Genomic DNA, 16,674 nt, shown 5'->3' with positions numbered 1-16,674 from the left:
TCCGCGTTGTTGACGCCGTGTTTCTTCGCAGGGTGGAACGGGCTTCGATGCGCGGCCGGCAGCGAAGCGCGCTCTGCTGTTGAACATTTGCCCGTTTGCGTCGCGGAGCCCCGCTGCCCCGCGCAGAATACTCATGTCGTTCGGCGGAACTCATAACGGCGGGTGAGTGCGACGATTGCGCGGCGCCTTAGCGTTAGCCGACCCGCTAGCGTTAGCCCCCGTCTCGCGAGCGTTAGCTGTCCAACTATTATTAGCTCTCCCCGCTAGCATTAGCTGCCTGGTTTATGTAATCATGGCGGAGTGTTGTTGTGCCGCGCACTGCTATCCCGTCTGTTTTGAAAGGTTCGTCCGTTCCGTCTGATCATTCAGATGCGTTGCAGCCCTCCTTTATTGCCTTTTTGGATTGGGATTCACTCTGCACCTCGAAGGGAGTGGTGCTTCATTTCACAAAGTTTACCATAATAAGAACAACAAAATAATAGTAAACCTTTTATTTGTACGAAGACTTCCGTTTAGAGCATGCAAATCAAAGTGCAATCTCAAAAAAAATCAAACAAGCAAAATGCATTTGATAATAACAAGCACGGGTACTCTTCACTTAACGACCGAGTTCCGTTCCTAGGGCCAGGTCGTTAAGCGAATTGATCGATAAGCGAGGACCCGTGTTATTTCACTGGAATGGCTGGTATATGTAGTGTATAAAGCGTTATTTCACGGTGAGGGGGCGTGGCGATTGCGAACGCTAGTGTAGTAAATACTGACCGAGTGTGGGAACGTGACCGAGAACGGAGATGAGATGTGTATACAGTGCATACAGTGTACATAGTTTATATAGTATATATAGTGTATATACTATATAAAGGGTGATGCGTGATGAGATGCTTTGGTACTGTACGCAGCGTACAATACAGACTCGTCAGAGAGCTGGTCGTAAGTCTGAAGGGTCGTTAAACACGTAGGTTGTTATGTGAGGTGTACCTGTTCATATTATACTCAATTTCAGTTTGGGGTCAGAAATTTAGGCAGGCATTTAAGGATCACCATCATTCGTCAGTGAATGACCATATGAATTCTCCTAAAGATGTCACCAAAATGTATAAGTTTAATTAGCTCATTAATAAAACATGAGTGGTAACACTCATTAACGGTATGACTAGTCTATCGATAATCTTCTTGTCTTTAATGTCTGTTCTTTCCCTAAAGCCGTCGCAGCAAATGGGACCAGCCGGGCCCAGGTCCCGGTGGGATGGGGGAGGTGGAGGCTGCACCCACCGGGGCTCTGGACGCGGCGGCAGCAGTGGCTGCTAAGATTAATGCCATGCTGGTCGCCAAGGGGAAACTAAAACCCTCGCAGATCGCCCCCCCGGGACCGCCTGATAAGGTAACAAACAAGCTTCACTGAACGGAATCGGAACAGTACATCCAGTGACGTTATTTCCACGTCAACAAATCCTCACAGATACCAGCACCAAGCGTCCGATCCATCGGAAATATCATGACAAAGAATGCAAGCATGTCTCTCCCGTTCCTTTTTCAGATTGTGGGTTTTGGAAAATCTTCAGCGCCGACAAAAGCCAAGGATGATCTGGTGGTGGCTGAGGTGGAGATCAACGACGTTCCTCTCACCTGCCGAAACCTCCTGACACGCGGACAGACGCAGGATGAGGTCAGAGAAGGATGAATGTGTGGCAAACACAACTCTAATTTGATGAATAGCTCATGTATTTTTAGGGGGATTTCTGTCGAGCTGAAACATATCTTCTGTTAATTAGTTCTTTGCAGTTCTGACTTTTCTCTTAACTGTTAACACACAGATCAGTAAAGTGAGTGGCGCCGCGGTTTCGACCAGAGGACGATACATGAGCACGGGGGAGAAGGGCAAAGCGCTGCCAGGGTCAGTCCTGTTTGTCAATCCTTCACTCAGACTCATACACACGGTGAAATAGTTCCCAAAACTCACTGAGTTTGCATTACGGATTTGGGGCCACAGTTGTGTGTGTGTGTGTGTGTGTGTGTGTGTGTGTGTGTGTGTGTGTGTGTGTGTGTGTGTGTGTGTGTGTATGTGTGTGTGTGTGTGTGTGTGTGTGTGTGTGTGTGTGTGTGTGTGTGTGTGTAAGAGATTGACGGAGAACATGTCCCCATCACACGCGGTTCTTGTTGCGTTCCAAAAGGAGTAACAGTAGAATAAAATGAAAACACTGTTTTGGCACACTGATCACAGGCGCCACATCAGCGGCGCGCAGTGGGCACAGTCGGTACCATCGGCGTGCGGGTGCATCATCGCTGGTCGCTTCAGAGGGGGAGCGATCAGGGCACAGAGCCAGCCCTGACACCTTGGTTGCCAACGTTCTATTACCGTAATACCTGAAAGTGGGGGGGGGGGGATAAAAGATCCCGGTGTCCCCCCTATTCTGGCGCCCCTGTCCTTGATATGAAAAATGTTGAGGATCACAGCTGTAGATTCATTTTAAAGAGGCAAAAAATAAAAGGATTGTTTGGGTATTCAACCCTTGAGGCCAATTTATTGTTGCACGTCAACACAACCGCTGGAACTACTTTCCGGAACTACCGCGGAATGGAGCTAATGTGCCCCTCTCCAAAAATCTAACTACACATGGGGCGACGCAGCGCCACAAGTGCTGTGATTGACCTGCTTGCTTTGGGCCCCGTACACATTTCTGCACATAATTTCCTCAGCAATTCCATTTTCAGTAGTGAAATAACAAAGTTAACCTATTTTTTTTTAATGCCGCGGAAAACAATGTTATTATATATTTTATATATTTTGTGTGTGTATGACTTGAAAACTGGGCTGAGTAGCAGTGAGATTTGGGTAAAACAATAAGATATGCAATAGTTGTAATAAAATGTACAATAATAATAGAAAAGGGTGGCGCTGCCAGCAGGCCTCTGGCGGCACCTGCAGTCGGGATGCAGAACTACTATTAGACACCACGGAGGAAATACTGCCGTAGTTAACGCTAAAGTATGTCTCGGTCTTAACTCTTTCAGAATTCTAATATGCAGAACATGCAGAAAAACAAGATGACTGTTGGTTATAAATTGTCACATTAAGACTGTATACCCCCTCTATACGCAGGGATCGACCTCTGTACCTACATGTCCAAGGCCAGACAAGGGAGCTTGTTGACAGTGAGTAATTCCTTTTGAGTTTTATCTTCTCTCTTGCAGCTGTAGTAGTAGAATATGTATTGATATTAGAAAGGTGTTATGTGCACTCCTTACTTTCCAAAATGGAGAAAGAAGCTTGGATGCAGGAATGAAGTTTGGAACAGTCATGTCTGAAATGTATTTCTGCTGACATAGTTGTTGGATGTGGATTGAGGCAGCTGAGCAGCTCTTGTTGTTTTTTTTTTATGTTGTTCCCTTGAGTATCTGCCCTTCCACACGACCCCTTGTGGCCAACTTGTCATATTTTCCCTTTTTTCACCCTGTCTGTTATCCACACCTTTCTCCAGGAGCTGTGAACAGAATAAAGGAGATCATAACCAATGGGGTGGTGAAGGCTGCGAATGCATCCTCCTCTCTGCCCTTCTCCCCCAGCGGAGCCACAGTCACTGTTTATCAGCAGCACAACCCACCGCCCACCTCCCTGCCACCCATGAACAGCCACAAGCCGCACTTCCAGTCTGGGGTATAACTACAATTCCTCCATTGCCGTTGTATCCCCAGTTGTACTCAATTCTATCTAAGCCCTCTTTGTCTTGCCCCCGCCTTAGATGCACTATGTGCAGGACAAGCTGTTTGTGGGCCTCGAGCATGCAAACCAGGGCTTTATGGTTGCAAATCAGGCCTTTATGGTTAAGGAGCGAGTGGAGGGCCCAGGCTGCTCCTACCTTCAGCACATCCAGGCAGAGACGGGGGCCAAGGTTTTCCTTCGAGGAAAGGGCTCTGGCTGCCTGGAACCTGCGTCCGGACGGGAGGCCTTCGAGCCCATGTACATCTACATCAGGTGAGGCTCGGCTCCACCAGTCCCAGGCCTGACGTGGGGTCAGGGTTAGGTCGTACTTCCTCAGATACTAAATATCGACATCCAGCTGCATAGAGTTCTTGAACTCTGACAGTTTTGTGCTATATCTGCTCAAACAAAGCATTGCAGTCAGTAATTACAAAAAAATAAACAATGCCTTCAAAATGAGTATTGTGTTATTATTTTTTTATTTATACCCCGTATCAGTGTGTATCAAAGAGTGACTACTTGGTACTCATACTTAATTTCGTAGTGACCTTGGGAGTCTTTTTGTTGATGTATTTATTCTTTATCTCGTCAGTCACCCAAAGCCAGAGGGCCTTGCAGCAGCCAAAACCCTATGTGAGAATCTGCTTCAAACGGTAAGTAGTCAGTCAAATCTGTCTCACAATCGATTGTTTTAACAGTGTGATGGTATTGAAATATTGCTGCCTTAATATTTCAACTCACTACTTGTAATAGTTTCCTGTCTGAATCTAAATTAATTATTTATTGGTGCATGTATCCAGATTGGTAAATTGTAGCTTATATTCATGTAAGTGGGTTATAAACAATGCAATTAATTGAAGCCAAATAATTTAATCTGTATTTTGAAGCATGAATAGTCATAAGACCAATGTTTCTCGTCAGGTACATGCCGAGTATTCCCGCTTTCTCAACCAGATGAGTTCTGTGATGCCAACACAAGGTACAGACTTTACATTTTAATATCACTGCTGTGTCATATGAATACCTCTGTCATTAATTCATATGTAGTACAAGCAGATTGAGGCTTCCTGATCCTTCTCTTCCTCCCCCAGGCTTCCTCCAGCCTCCGGTGGTGAACGGAATGCCCCCCCAGCCTCCGTACTACCCCCCTGCGGGGTACCAGCCTGCCTACCCCATGCCCGTACCCCCTCCTCAGCCTCAACCCGTTCCCCCTCCGTACACCGTCCCCCCGCCGATGCCCCCCGGAGCTCCTGTGGGCGTCGCACCCCAGTACCCGCTCCCACACGTCCCTGCTCCCATCGCTCTGCCACAGGTAAGATGTGTTTACGGATGACATGTCTCAATACAGCATCTGTAAATATCATGATTGCCTGTTTTCGAAACCCAATTAAAATCAAAGATTTTGATTTTTAATGCTCATTGTGCCATTTTCTCTCTTTTCGCTCTTTCAAGCCGGTTCCCCCTGTCCCCTTCAATCCTTCTGGGCCAGTTCTGTCCAAAGCTCTGCCTCTTGCCGCCCTGGCCAATCTGCCGCAGAAGAGACGCTTCACAGAGGAGGTTCCCGACGAGAGGGACAGCGGCCTGCTGGGATACCAGGTGATCCACTCTGTCCCGCCTCTTTCCAACCCCTCATCTCTGTCCGCTTTCCTTCCTTCTCCCACCGCGGTCCCTCCTGGGTCAGCAGAATGTCTCCACAACCATGACCAGGGGCTACAGGCTATCAGGCTGATGGCAGCCTGATATGCCCCCAAAATTATTAATTATTTTCAAAGGATTTTTTTCCCCAATCCTTTGAAAGATCTAGAAAATGTTGACTGTGTTTGAACTTGCATGCCTTGTTTTCTTGTTGGTGTTTCTAATAGCAGTTAAAAAAATACTTGAAATATAAACTGTGTATTGATTTCAGTTTTCAGTGAAGGAGAATCATGTTAAAATGAAACCTTAAATATATTTTATATTTTTGTCTTGACAGTATATAAGCAATTTTTATTGTAGATTGTTACTTGTAGGGTCTGGTAGAGGATATCTGCTAATGTGCCTGTGTGTTTTTCTGCTCATAGCATGGACCCATTCATATGACTAATTTAGGTGCAGGCTTCCCAGTGGGCAGCCCCGAGACTTCAGGACCCCTGCCTCAGAGTTCCTCCGGCCTGCCAAGTGAGAGGAACAGGTACGGAGACATTGAAGTACAAGGTTGTGCAAAGGTCAAGAAATCCCCCTTGACCAAATGTGATATGATTCAGTGCTAGTTAGCATGGACCCTTCTCCTGTTTCTCTTATTTTCCAGTCGGCAGTTAATGCCTCCACCTCCCATGTCTATGAACGGAGGATTGAGACCCAAGATGGAGGAGATGAGGGCACTGCAAGGCCCTCTGGGTAAGGACATTACACCATGGATTGACAAATCCCTGTCCCAAATCCATAGATTATGCTGCTCCTGGACTGTGTCCAAATACCCCAACTTGGCCCCTCAGCATGATGCTTAATTCTCTCAGCAAAGAGTACAGAGTGTTTAGATCCACCTGTACTCAAGAGAGTCGCTCCTTATTCCTTATACCACTGCTTGTTGCTTCGGTAATGAAGTATATATATTAAATATATAGCACCCACTTGGTAGTAGTATAAATAGTATATTGTTGTGGATACTTACGTAGTCTCAAAATGTCTTGCTAAAATGTTTGTATTCTTTGGTATTAAGCCTGTTGGCTTCCTAAACCAACCGACACTTCTAAATCGCCCCTGCTCCTCAGTTTTCACAGGTTTATCCTGGAAATTTTTAGCCCTCACTAAAAATCTCCAGCTAGTGAGGTAAACAGTCTTCACTTGTTTTGATCACTATTCCAGGGCTTTAGGCTTAAGAGTGAAGGTGCTGCCGCTCTTTGCCACTGGACACGCCTCCCGACGAGCTGCTCCACTCCACCTCACTGTCCCTGTCTGATGACACCATCAGTCTGGGGAATCTCCTCACTAACGAGAATCTCTCCTGTTTTTGTGTTTTCTCTTTTTCTGTGTTTTTCTTCTCTTCCATGTCTGGTTGGACGCTGGCTGCTGATTGGGGGTGGGGCATGACTTCTCCTGTGACGCCGTCCTCCCGCTCGATGGGACGGTCCTAACTGTCGCTCCCCACCAACCAATGCCTGGTTTCAACAAATGCCCCTCCTCTGCTCATCTGCCAACCAAAAAAATGAATTTAAATCTATTAACGATTCATCTCTCCCAAACTGTTCATACATGAACTTGCACTTGTCTTATTTGAAACAAATGTGGTTGTCTATTGCTTGTTTTTTGTTGTTTTTCCTTTCTCTCCGTCTGTCCCAATGTGCCCTTTCTCCTCTCCCCAAACTCCCGTCCTCTTCTTTTAGAACCCTCAGTTAAAAGATTGAAGACCGGTTTGGTGGCGTACGCCGGCGACTCCTCCGATGAAGAGGAGGACCACTCCACCCCTAAACTCCTGGGGACAGGTAACCCTGGCGTAGGCCCCCCCATCCCCACCTCCGCGTGCTGGACGCCGGGGTATCGCAACCCTGTGGCACAGGTCCCCCGGGCCAAAATGCAGGCTCAGCAGCAGCCCATGCCGTTCTGGATGGCGCCCTGAGACAGAACTCTTCAAAACCCCCGAGAAGACTCGGGCTGATGCAGACTCTTTATTTGATCATTTCGATTTATTTTTTATTTTTTAAATCCACGTTCTTCACATTGGAAACAGGTTCTCTGCTTGGGTCACAAAGTACTCGCTAATGTTTTCGAAAGAATACTCCTTGGTCAAGATGGAGGTGTGCAAAAGCTTTGCTCCGAAGAACATTTGCTGATTTGAAATGAACTATTTTGTGACTAAAGAGATGAACAGTTGAAGGCTACTCTAACTCTGCTTTTACTTCTTTGGATGAGGTCCGCACCAGATGAACTGTTCAATTTATTTTTCAACGGGTTAAATGTGGTACATTAGGGACCACTTTTGATTTCTATCCCCAATTTAATCTTCTCATCCTGGTAAGTTCCATTCCTTTGCCAATGTTTAACTTTTTTGTACAGATTGGGTTGGACTAAATCTCAAACAGACCAACTGATTTGTTTCATGCTTTTGTGAAGTAAATATAATTTATTGCCAATAGAGTTGTGTAATCAATTCAACTAATATTTGCAAAGACATGTTGAGGGTGACAACTATCATTTAAAAGGGCCATTAAACTTACAGTGAACCATTGGTTTAAGAAGTAAAGTTATCCTAAACTCAATCAGAAGCATAAATACCTTAAGATACTACTATGGTAAAAGTAAGTTGTCCATTCTGCAGTTTACTCCTTTAAAACCACTTTTAAAATATACTTGTGTATCAAAGTAAAAGGGGGTTAGTATGACGGAATTTCATCCATAATGCATTAATATCTGCTGCTTAAACCTTTTAAGTTTTGGCAGTCTAAATTGGGCTGCACTATAACCAAACTGGCTGCATTGCTTTCATGAAAAGCCTTATATCAAAACAATCTAGTACTTCTAGGTAAATAGGAGTGTAAAATTGCCGTAAAATGGAATTACTTGGGTAAAGTCTAATACCTATGTATGCAAGTAAAATTACTCAGACAATAAAAGTTAACATTTAAAGTGTCAGTTTTGTACACACACAAAACCATCTTTGCGTGTAGTATTTCACAGAGGATGGCATAAGGAGAGCCATTCACTTAGCAGCAGCACTGTTCCGGGGTAATGAGGGTATAACCCTTGTAGTTTCAGATCATCTCAATCGCTGGTTCTCTGGGACGGTTCTTCTTGTTATGCTCCGTGATGCGGCTCTCCATGGCTGGTCGGAAATGGCGAATCAGCCCCTGTAGGAGAACAGGGGGAAAAACCGTTTGAATACACTAATAATGGTCTTTGTGCAGTCAGCTTTGCCAGATAAAAGCAGGGTCAATCTTATTTTATGGGGGTTTTGTCTGGTAGTAAGGGTCACGAGATTCTTTGTTTTGTCTTCATCACATTGTTAACATTAATACCCCACCTTCCATGTATTATCGTTTAAGTCCTCTTTTCCTTTGTAGCGCATACAAGAAACGTCTCGTCAAATCACTATTAGAATCCAAGCGAAACCCGAACAATTGTGCAAAAGTAGTCAAATGAATTGCAACTTGGTCATTTCAATGGTTTATCCCCATAACAATCACAGTATTCACCATTGAATTGCAGCAACATAGGGACCATCCTAGGAAATATCACTCGCGTCAAATTATGGCACAGGTTGCGTGGTTGTAACGGATTACCTGCACGGGCCAGGCAGCCCCGTCCCCCAGGGCGCAGATCGTGTGTCCCTCGATCTGTTTGCTCAGCTCCCAGATCATATCAATTTCTGAGACTGCCGCCTCGCCACGGACAAACCTCCACATCATCTTGTCCATCCAGTCCACGCCTGAGTGGACAGGAGACACAGAGAGACCAGAAGGGGAAGGGACAAATACTTGGTGATAATGAGGCCCAGACCGTTGCACTTTCTGCTACAAGTGGAACATGAAGGACGACAGTTCCTTACCCTCTCTGCAGGGGGTGCACTGGCCACAGCTTTCGTGTTTGTAGAACTCCACCAAACGGGCGATGGCTCTGATCACATCAGTCTGGACCAGGAGAAAGAAAAAGCATTGTAGAGGTCGCGGGCTAAGTCTTAAGCTTGATTATACAATTGGTCAAGTATGACGCTGCGTGCATTATTAAAAGCGTTTTCTGTAGAAATGAAATGTTTACTTACAGATTTATCCATGACGATTATGGCAGCTGTTCCTAGAGCAGTCTCTGCACGAACCAGGTCGTCAAAATCCATCAAGACATCATCACACACATGGCGGGGGATGATGGGAGTGGAGGAGCCCCCCGGGATTATTCCTAATAGGTTGTCCCAGCCGCCCCGAACTCCTCCTGCACAAACCATGAAGACGGGAGACAAAGTCATGTCGACAATTGACAAATAAATCAACATCAAGCCACCAGCTGATTGCACACACCTGCCTGTCTCTATCAGCTCCCTCAGTGGAATAGACATTTCCTCCTCCACTGTCTCACACACACACACACACACACACACACACACACTCTCACACACCTGCGTGTCTCTCTATCAGCTCCCTCAGTGGAATAGACATTTCCTCCTCCACTGTGCATGGTGTGTTCACGTGACCCGAGATGTTGAACAGCTTTGTTCCAGAGTTCCTCTCTCTCCCAAAGCTGGCGAACCAAGCGCCGCCTCGGCGACAGATCGCCGGCGCTACGGCAACCGTCTCCACATTGGCAACTGTTGTTGGGCATCCGAAAACCCCTGAACGGAATAGCGATGGGAAAAAGCGTCAAATGACCTAAATCAGCCTGTCCGGTTGCTCAAATGTTTATCGAATGAAAGGACTCTTGTGCCTGCGGTAAACAAGGAAGGAATTCATAATGAATGAGCAAATTTTGTTGAACTTCCTCTCACCTATGTCAGCGGGGAACGGCGGCTTGAGACGGGGCTTCCCTTGTTTTCCCTCCAGGGACTCAATTAGGGCCGTCTCCTCCCCACAGATGTAGGCTCCCGCTCCTCGCATCACGAACACGTCAAAGTCGAATCCCGAGCCGCATGCGTTCTTCCCTATGAGGCCTGCTTTGTATGCCTCGTTGATGGCTACCTGTTGGAAACACAAAAACAATACGTCCATGTCCAGTGCAGACCCGTAGGTCACCCTTTAAACCTGGAAAAGTAAATATTGGATGTCATCCACAGGGGACGCTTCCAAAGAATAGATACATACCCGGAGGTTGGATGGATACACATTGCATAGACACACACCCCCACATTGCACATACTGTTACACTTTATACTGAACATTTGCAGAGTCCTGCACAACTGTATTTAAAAAAAAAAAAAAGCCTTATTTTACATATGCGTATACATTTCACAAATATTTTAATCATTGTTTTACATTTATGTTTCATGTATGTACCAAACACCAGGACAAATTCCTTGTTTGTGTAAACTTACCTTGCAATAAAGACTATTCTGATACATACCTGGAGGTTGGACGACTCGTTATAAAACTCTCCCCGGATGTAGATGTAGGCGGCGCGGGCGCCCATGGCCCTCCCCGCCACCACGCAGCCCTCTATCAGCTTGTGGGGGTCGTGCCGCATGATCTCCCGGTCCTTACAGGTGCCCGGCTCCCCCTCGTCCGCGTTCACCACCAGGTATTTGGGTCTGGGGTCAGGAGGAGATGCACACATCGCTCACTGAAGGCTGTAGTCGTGTGTTGTGCCTCCGTCCTCCCCTACCTGCCGTCGCTGGGCTTGTTCATGAAGCTCCACTTCATGCCGGTGGGGAAGCCGGCGCCCCCTCTGCCTCGCAGCCCGGAGACCTTCACCTCGTTCAGGATCCAGTCTGCCCCCTTCAGGATCATCTGCTTGGTTTTGTACCAGTCCCCCCGGCGGAGCGCGCCCTTCAGCCTGGCGGGTTTAGGGAAAATGAGTAGAATCGGGGATATTTCTATCGGGCTTTGTGCTGTTAGAAGACGTCGGAATCCATGTGTCGGCCGTGTTTGCACCTCCAATCGTGGCGACCGTATAGGTTTGTGAATATCCTGTCTTGATCGCTCAAGGGGCCAAATTTGGTCTTCTTTGGCTTTTCCTGAACACAAAGACAGAAAGATGAATAACGATTTGGAAATTTTACAATCTCTAGGCCAGGGGTAAGAACCTGAGAAATCATGAAAATGGCCCCTAACTATTGTGAGGATTATCTTGAGAATTGCTTGGAGTAGTTCAAGACTAATAAAGAGAAATGATGATTGAAAAGCATTTGCTGAGGAATGAACATGATACTTCAATGATTCTCTAAATTGATGAACCAAAACTGCAATTTATGAAGTATAATATTTGTATGTATTTTGATTGTTTGCTTTATTAGGGGTTCACCCAGGGGCTGGAACCCTACTGTTTCTTGTATTTTTAATCTTGTAGTTCTTCGGGCTACAAGTGAAACACAGCAACGGTAGTACAAACCAAGTTTGGTTGAGGTCTCGTCAGAATCGGGACATTTCAGACGTCTTATTGTTTCGAGTTTGATCAATATTGATGTACTGTATCTTTGGAGCAGAAATTAGTGAAAAAGTGTTTTTGTACCGGAAGTAGAATGATGTTGCGATATTAGTTTTAGGAGCGGGGTGCTTTGTGACATCATCATTCAAAGTTATATAAGTTCAAGCTTAAGCGACTTGCGCCTGTGGACTGCATAGCGTTCAGACAACCCATGGAGACAGACAACCCGAGCAGATGCTGCGTTTAATGGAAACTCTGAAAACTGTAACTCATGCTGCGTTTTACAAAACCCCGAAAATGAATCGGTCACAGAAGGTGTCTTCGCACCACAGGGAGTCTTTCTTTTCTGTCCCCACTGCGTGATCCAGGAACAACCGTAATTGTTCGAACACCTTTGCTGGGGGACATTTCAACTTAACGACACATGAGGAACATTCAGTGATTGGTCTGGCACACAAGCATGAGAAATGCTCATGTGAAAAAAACATGAAAAATTCAATACTTGAATTTAAAGTAAACATGTCATTATTTATACACAATTTATTTCCAAAACATTACAGCCGCTTTTTGTAGTTTGTGCTGTGTTTCACCGAAACCCCGAAAACTAATACGCACCTAAAACGACTAAACTGGACCCCGTGTATTGCTGCCTGCAGCTATATTTATTACTACTATTGGATTGCATTCTATTAATGCAAAGCATTTTGAATTGCATGTTGGCTGATTCTAATGCATTATTTTAAGATAAGTTATATCTCATGATTCTCTGATTCATTGTAGTATTTCGAATGGTCCTGGCGCGGGACTCGAGTGACGTCACCTCACAGCATATGTCGTCACCAGAGACGCGTATTCGCGCTTACCTGTTGCTTAGCAGCGGCGCTGTAGCGCGTGGCCTGAAGATGAACACACCGGCGTGACGACGACGCCGCCGCCGCCGCCGCTCTGCCCCAAACCGGACGCAGTAACATCCTCGAGTGGGTGGAAGTATATATATAAATGTTTTTTTTAAACAAACAAACAAATAAGTGTGTTTTTTCTACCACGTCACAACCCCAAACGCTTAACCTCTTGAACTTAATTATTCAGCCTACCTTGCGATGCAGGTGTGTGTGTGTGTGTGTGTTCCAAGGGCCGAGGGTTCTGAAAGCCTGCAGATGTTTTCCTCGGGGTATTTTCCCTTCACTCCTCCCGAATAATTTATTATTATTATTATTAATAATATTATAATGTTTGGAAAACTCGATAGCTGCGAGCGGCTTCGCGGCACAAGCTGCGGCTTAATTAAACTAATAGGATCAACGACGTCACGTCCTGCGCGTGCTGCTGCCGGGGAAGCGAGGTGCAGCGCGGGACCGTAAATAGAACGGTCGGCGAACCGGACGGACACACGCAGGTAGAGGCAGCCGCGTGTTTCAACCGAACTTCACATTACACCGAGAGAAAGATGACAATAATAATAATAACAATAATAACAATAATAATAATAATAATAAATAAATGGTAACAAATGACTTGCAGACAGGAACCTCCACTCTCACCGCCCTCACCCGCTGCTTCCAACTACTCGTATAACAACAACAACAACAACCGTGAGAACAGTTCTACGTGTTTATGACGTTTCGTGACGTTATGCGTGGTTAACGGGTGTGAGGTGCCGTGGGAGTATTTATTTGCCGTGGCAACGGGGGTGTGAAATGTACGGTCGGTGGGCCGGATTCGGCCAGCAGAGAGGTCCAATCCGGCCGGCGGCTTGATTTGGGGGAATTCAAATAATATAGATATAAAAAAAAAAATAATAATAATTATTATATATACACACACATACATGCTTACACACAAACACACACACATACACTTTAAAATGTTGACATTAGGTTATTATCTGTGTATGTAATTTATATTGACGCAGCCAAATCAATTGCAGTTGATTTTAGGTCCCTTTCGTATTTAAATCAAACGTCAAAATGTTTTGTAGTTATAGCTTTTGTCATAGTTTTGTAGTTATAGCTACGGTTATAGTTTTTTTTGGCTGTGAAAGGCAGATGCTTGGTTCCAGCTCTCTCAGCCCGAGAGAATGGGATGGAAATGCAGGCACAGACCTCCAGTGACGGTTTAACCAAAGCAATCTGGTCCACAACCTATGAGTTTGACACCCTGGGACTCTTTGTATGGAGACGGCTTGATATCCAAATTGATTATAATGACAGTGTTTTAAATGCTTATACTGCCTTTACAAATTCAAACTAACAGAAAGTAATAAAGCAAAACAAAATCTGTACTTAGGCAAATGTAATTTTCCAACCTGAGCAGGGTTATGTGGTTAGGCTACATAGACACAAAGCCCAAAACCTCAATATTTAACCCCATCGACAATCAAGAATATTTCAAACCAATGATCACAATAAACCACCGGAGTAGATACATTTGTTTATTGTGTTTTCTTTACACTATCGGAAACAAATGTTGGAAAAATGAATCAACATCTCTGGAAAGGAAAGACGGAAAGACAAAAAGAAATGTATCCCTGATAGTAATGGGGTCCCTCTTCAAAACCGACCCCTTTCCCTTCACCAAAGCAAAGAAAACAAACAGCTCACGTAGAAACACACTCTTCACAGCTGGCATCGTGTTATCTCTCATTCATCCAAAAAGCTCTGATGCGGGATACAGACACCTTCATATAACAGACCGGAAGTTGAATTTTCAATTGTTTGGTTTTTAACCCCCAGTTGGTACAGTATGGTACATGTAAATATTGCGATTGGCCCTACCTATAAGAAGAATGTCAATAGCCCTCAAACATAAATTTCCTCCCACTGTATTTTTTTTTTAAGTGATATTTTTAATCACTTAGTGCATTGCTCAAGATTTCCTGAGAATAGTAACAGCACACAAAAAAAAAATCCAAGGCAACATCATCCCAATATATCAATTATATTTAAATATATAGCTCTGTACCACTAAGCTGTAGGAAGAATATTTGATGTTCAGTAATTTAAAGATTGATATTCATCCATTTTTCTTTTACAATCTTAAATGATGGCAAGTGTGGATGTAGATATTGAAGATGAAGGTCAAACAAAACAAAACAAAACAAAACAAACAAAATGAAAAAAACAACCCTTGAAGCTCTCAACGCTTATAGTGCAAATAAATAAAAAAATAGAATTTCTACATAGCAAGGTGGGGATAGTGCACACAAGGTTCCGACCAGCACTTCCGCTACAGCAGCGTCCGGCTACCAAGGTCTTAGAGAAATGGGAAACAAAACATTACCACTGTCATTCGAAGATATCGTAGACTATCATTATGCGAAGCGGTGCATTAACACCCTATAAGCCGCAATGGACATTGATTTCTTTGTTATTTTGAAAAGCAAGGTGAAACTAAAAACAAAACAAAAAAACAAAGGAGAAAAAGGAAATAAACGGTTTAAGTCAAAAGATCCAAAATGACAAACTCAACATTGATGGCCTCTCAGACTTTTCGCGGTGGCCTGAACTAAAAAGTACCGTCACGCAACGACATGTCATACAATACTCCGCTTGTTGAATTATCTACTGGAGAGCAAATGCCGCTCCGCTCGTTTGGAAACGTCGACAACAAAGCGTCGATGGTCACTCCGCGTCCCAGAAGCATCCAATGTTCTTCAATGCTCTTCCCTTCCCTTAATCCCGGAGGATGGAATGTGCCCGTTTTGTCGCAGTACCTCACAGGGTTTAAATGTGCAAAAGAATGCATTCGAGAAAGAATTGCCAACAGAAGACACGTATCCCGTGGCGGGAATTATGGTGTTGCAGGGGTTATTTTTTTTGTTTTTAAACCAAAATGTGACACTGCAAAGAAACACAACGCAACTCCTTGTAAGACCCTCGGAGATTGGAATCAGATAAGATGTAGGTCGTAGGTCATGGATGGTGGGGTCACCATTTACAATCCTTGTTAAGGTCTTACGACGACTTAAAACAGTAAAGTCAGAATAAATAACAATAAATAAATAAATAGAGGAAATGGGTGAGAACCCTCATTCATTCCTTCTGCTTGCGACGTATTTAGTCCCTCCCACCCACCCCTGCCTCCTCACAAGCAAGGTAACACAAGGGAATCAGGAAGACCAGAAGACACAGCCTTTTATCAACATAAAGAGGTTGATCAAAAAGAAAGACACATTCCTACTCCATCACCACTCAGTGACTTCTGAGAAAGCTTCGTCTGGAAGGAGTTATTTTCTAATGGCTGTCACAATGGATAAGAAGAATAATGTTCTTTTAAACCCCACTTTGGCTATTCAACTGATGCCTCTGTTTGAGTATCTCCTAAGGAACCAGTCCAACTAAAGTCTTTGGTATAAGCACCCAAAAGAAAGGGAAAAATTCTAATATCCAATCAAAAACGGACAAAGTGTTATTGCTGATAATGCACCAAGCCAGTTGAACTAAGTAGACTGCATTTCCACACGTGGCCCCTAGAGGTCAGCGGGCACACAAACTCATTCGTACCTCATAGGACATCTGAATTGCACCTGAATCAATACAGTGGAATGTAATTAAATAAAAAATATTTTAACATTCCTCTATTTACGATTTTGCATTTCAGTTTGCATAGAGACAAAAGTATTTTGGTAGCCACACACTCAAAACATGCGCATGTACAGCAAAAAGAACAGCCACATGGAAAGAAACAGCTCAAACCTATAAGATAGAAAACAAAACAAAAAACTTAAATTAGATTTTTTTTTTTTGGAAAAAAAAAAAAATGCCAAGAGCAGGAGACAAATATTTAAAATAACTCAGAAAACCCGTTTTCCATTTTTTTCTTTATATATCCTTAAGTTTTTTTTTTAAGCGCTCTCTAAGAGTGAGCAGCAGGTCATTAGTCCAGCCACCTGAGTAAGTTTTATTTATTGTATTTTTTACTGTGGAGACTTT

General features: G+C 44.3%; 2 protein-coding genes across 6 annotated transcripts; one reads left to right on the top strand and one right to left on the bottom strand.

Moving 5' to 3' along the window:
* On the top strand, positions 1–8,209 carry khdc4 (KH domain containing 4, pre-mRNA splicing factor). Of its 5 annotated transcripts, none has more exons than XR_013844295.1 (14): positions 1–162; positions 1,204–1,381; positions 1,538–1,666; positions 1,815–1,894; positions 3,101–3,153; positions 3,480–3,655; positions 3,741–3,973; positions 4,293–4,353; positions 4,622–4,679; positions 4,792–5,012; positions 5,153–5,296; positions 5,789–5,870; positions 5,988–6,076; positions 7,072–7,132. XR_013844295.1 is itself a non-coding variant. In XM_080006029.1 (14 exons), exons 1-14 carry the CDS (start codon positions 134–136, stop codon positions 7,293–7,295), a joined length of 1,785 nt encoding a protein of 594 aa, XP_079862155.1. In that variant the 5' UTR covers positions 1–133; the 3' UTR covers positions 7,296–8,209. The 5 variants fall into 5 exon arrangements, 3 of the variants coding, with proteins under 3 accessions (XP_079862155.1, XP_079862154.1, XP_079862156.1); XR_013844296.1 differs by having other exon boundaries at positions 7,063–7,122; XM_080006029.1 differs by having other exon boundaries at positions 5,761–5,870; positions 7,072–8,209.
* A 196-nt stretch (positions 8,210–8,405) lies between these two features.
* LOC307233418 (NADH dehydrogenase [ubiquinone] flavoprotein 1, mitochondrial-like) lies at positions 8,406–12,714 on the bottom strand (the record flags this gene model as incomplete). Its single annotated transcript, XM_080004749.1, has 10 exons — positions 8,406–8,523; positions 8,956–9,101; positions 9,222–9,303; positions 9,435–9,601; positions 9,786–9,998; positions 10,152–10,341; positions 10,724–10,907; positions 10,982–11,152; positions 11,251–11,333; positions 12,607–12,714. 10 exons carry the CDS (start codon positions 12,712–12,714, stop codon positions 8,428–8,430), a joined length of 1,440 nt encoding a protein of 479 aa, XP_079860875.1. The 3' UTR covers positions 8,406–8,427.
* Positions 12,715–16,674: the final 3,960 nt, after the last annotated feature.

The sequence above is a fragment of the Zeus faber genome (assembly GCF_960531495.2).
Source record: "Zeus faber genome assembly, chromosome: 8".
NCBI classification, from domain to species: domain Eukaryota; kingdom Metazoa; phylum Chordata; class Actinopteri; order Zeiformes; family Zeidae; genus Zeus; species Zeus faber.
The sequence above is the reverse complement of the archived record's forward strand: the minus strand, read 5'-3'. Positions and strand labels throughout refer to the sequence as shown.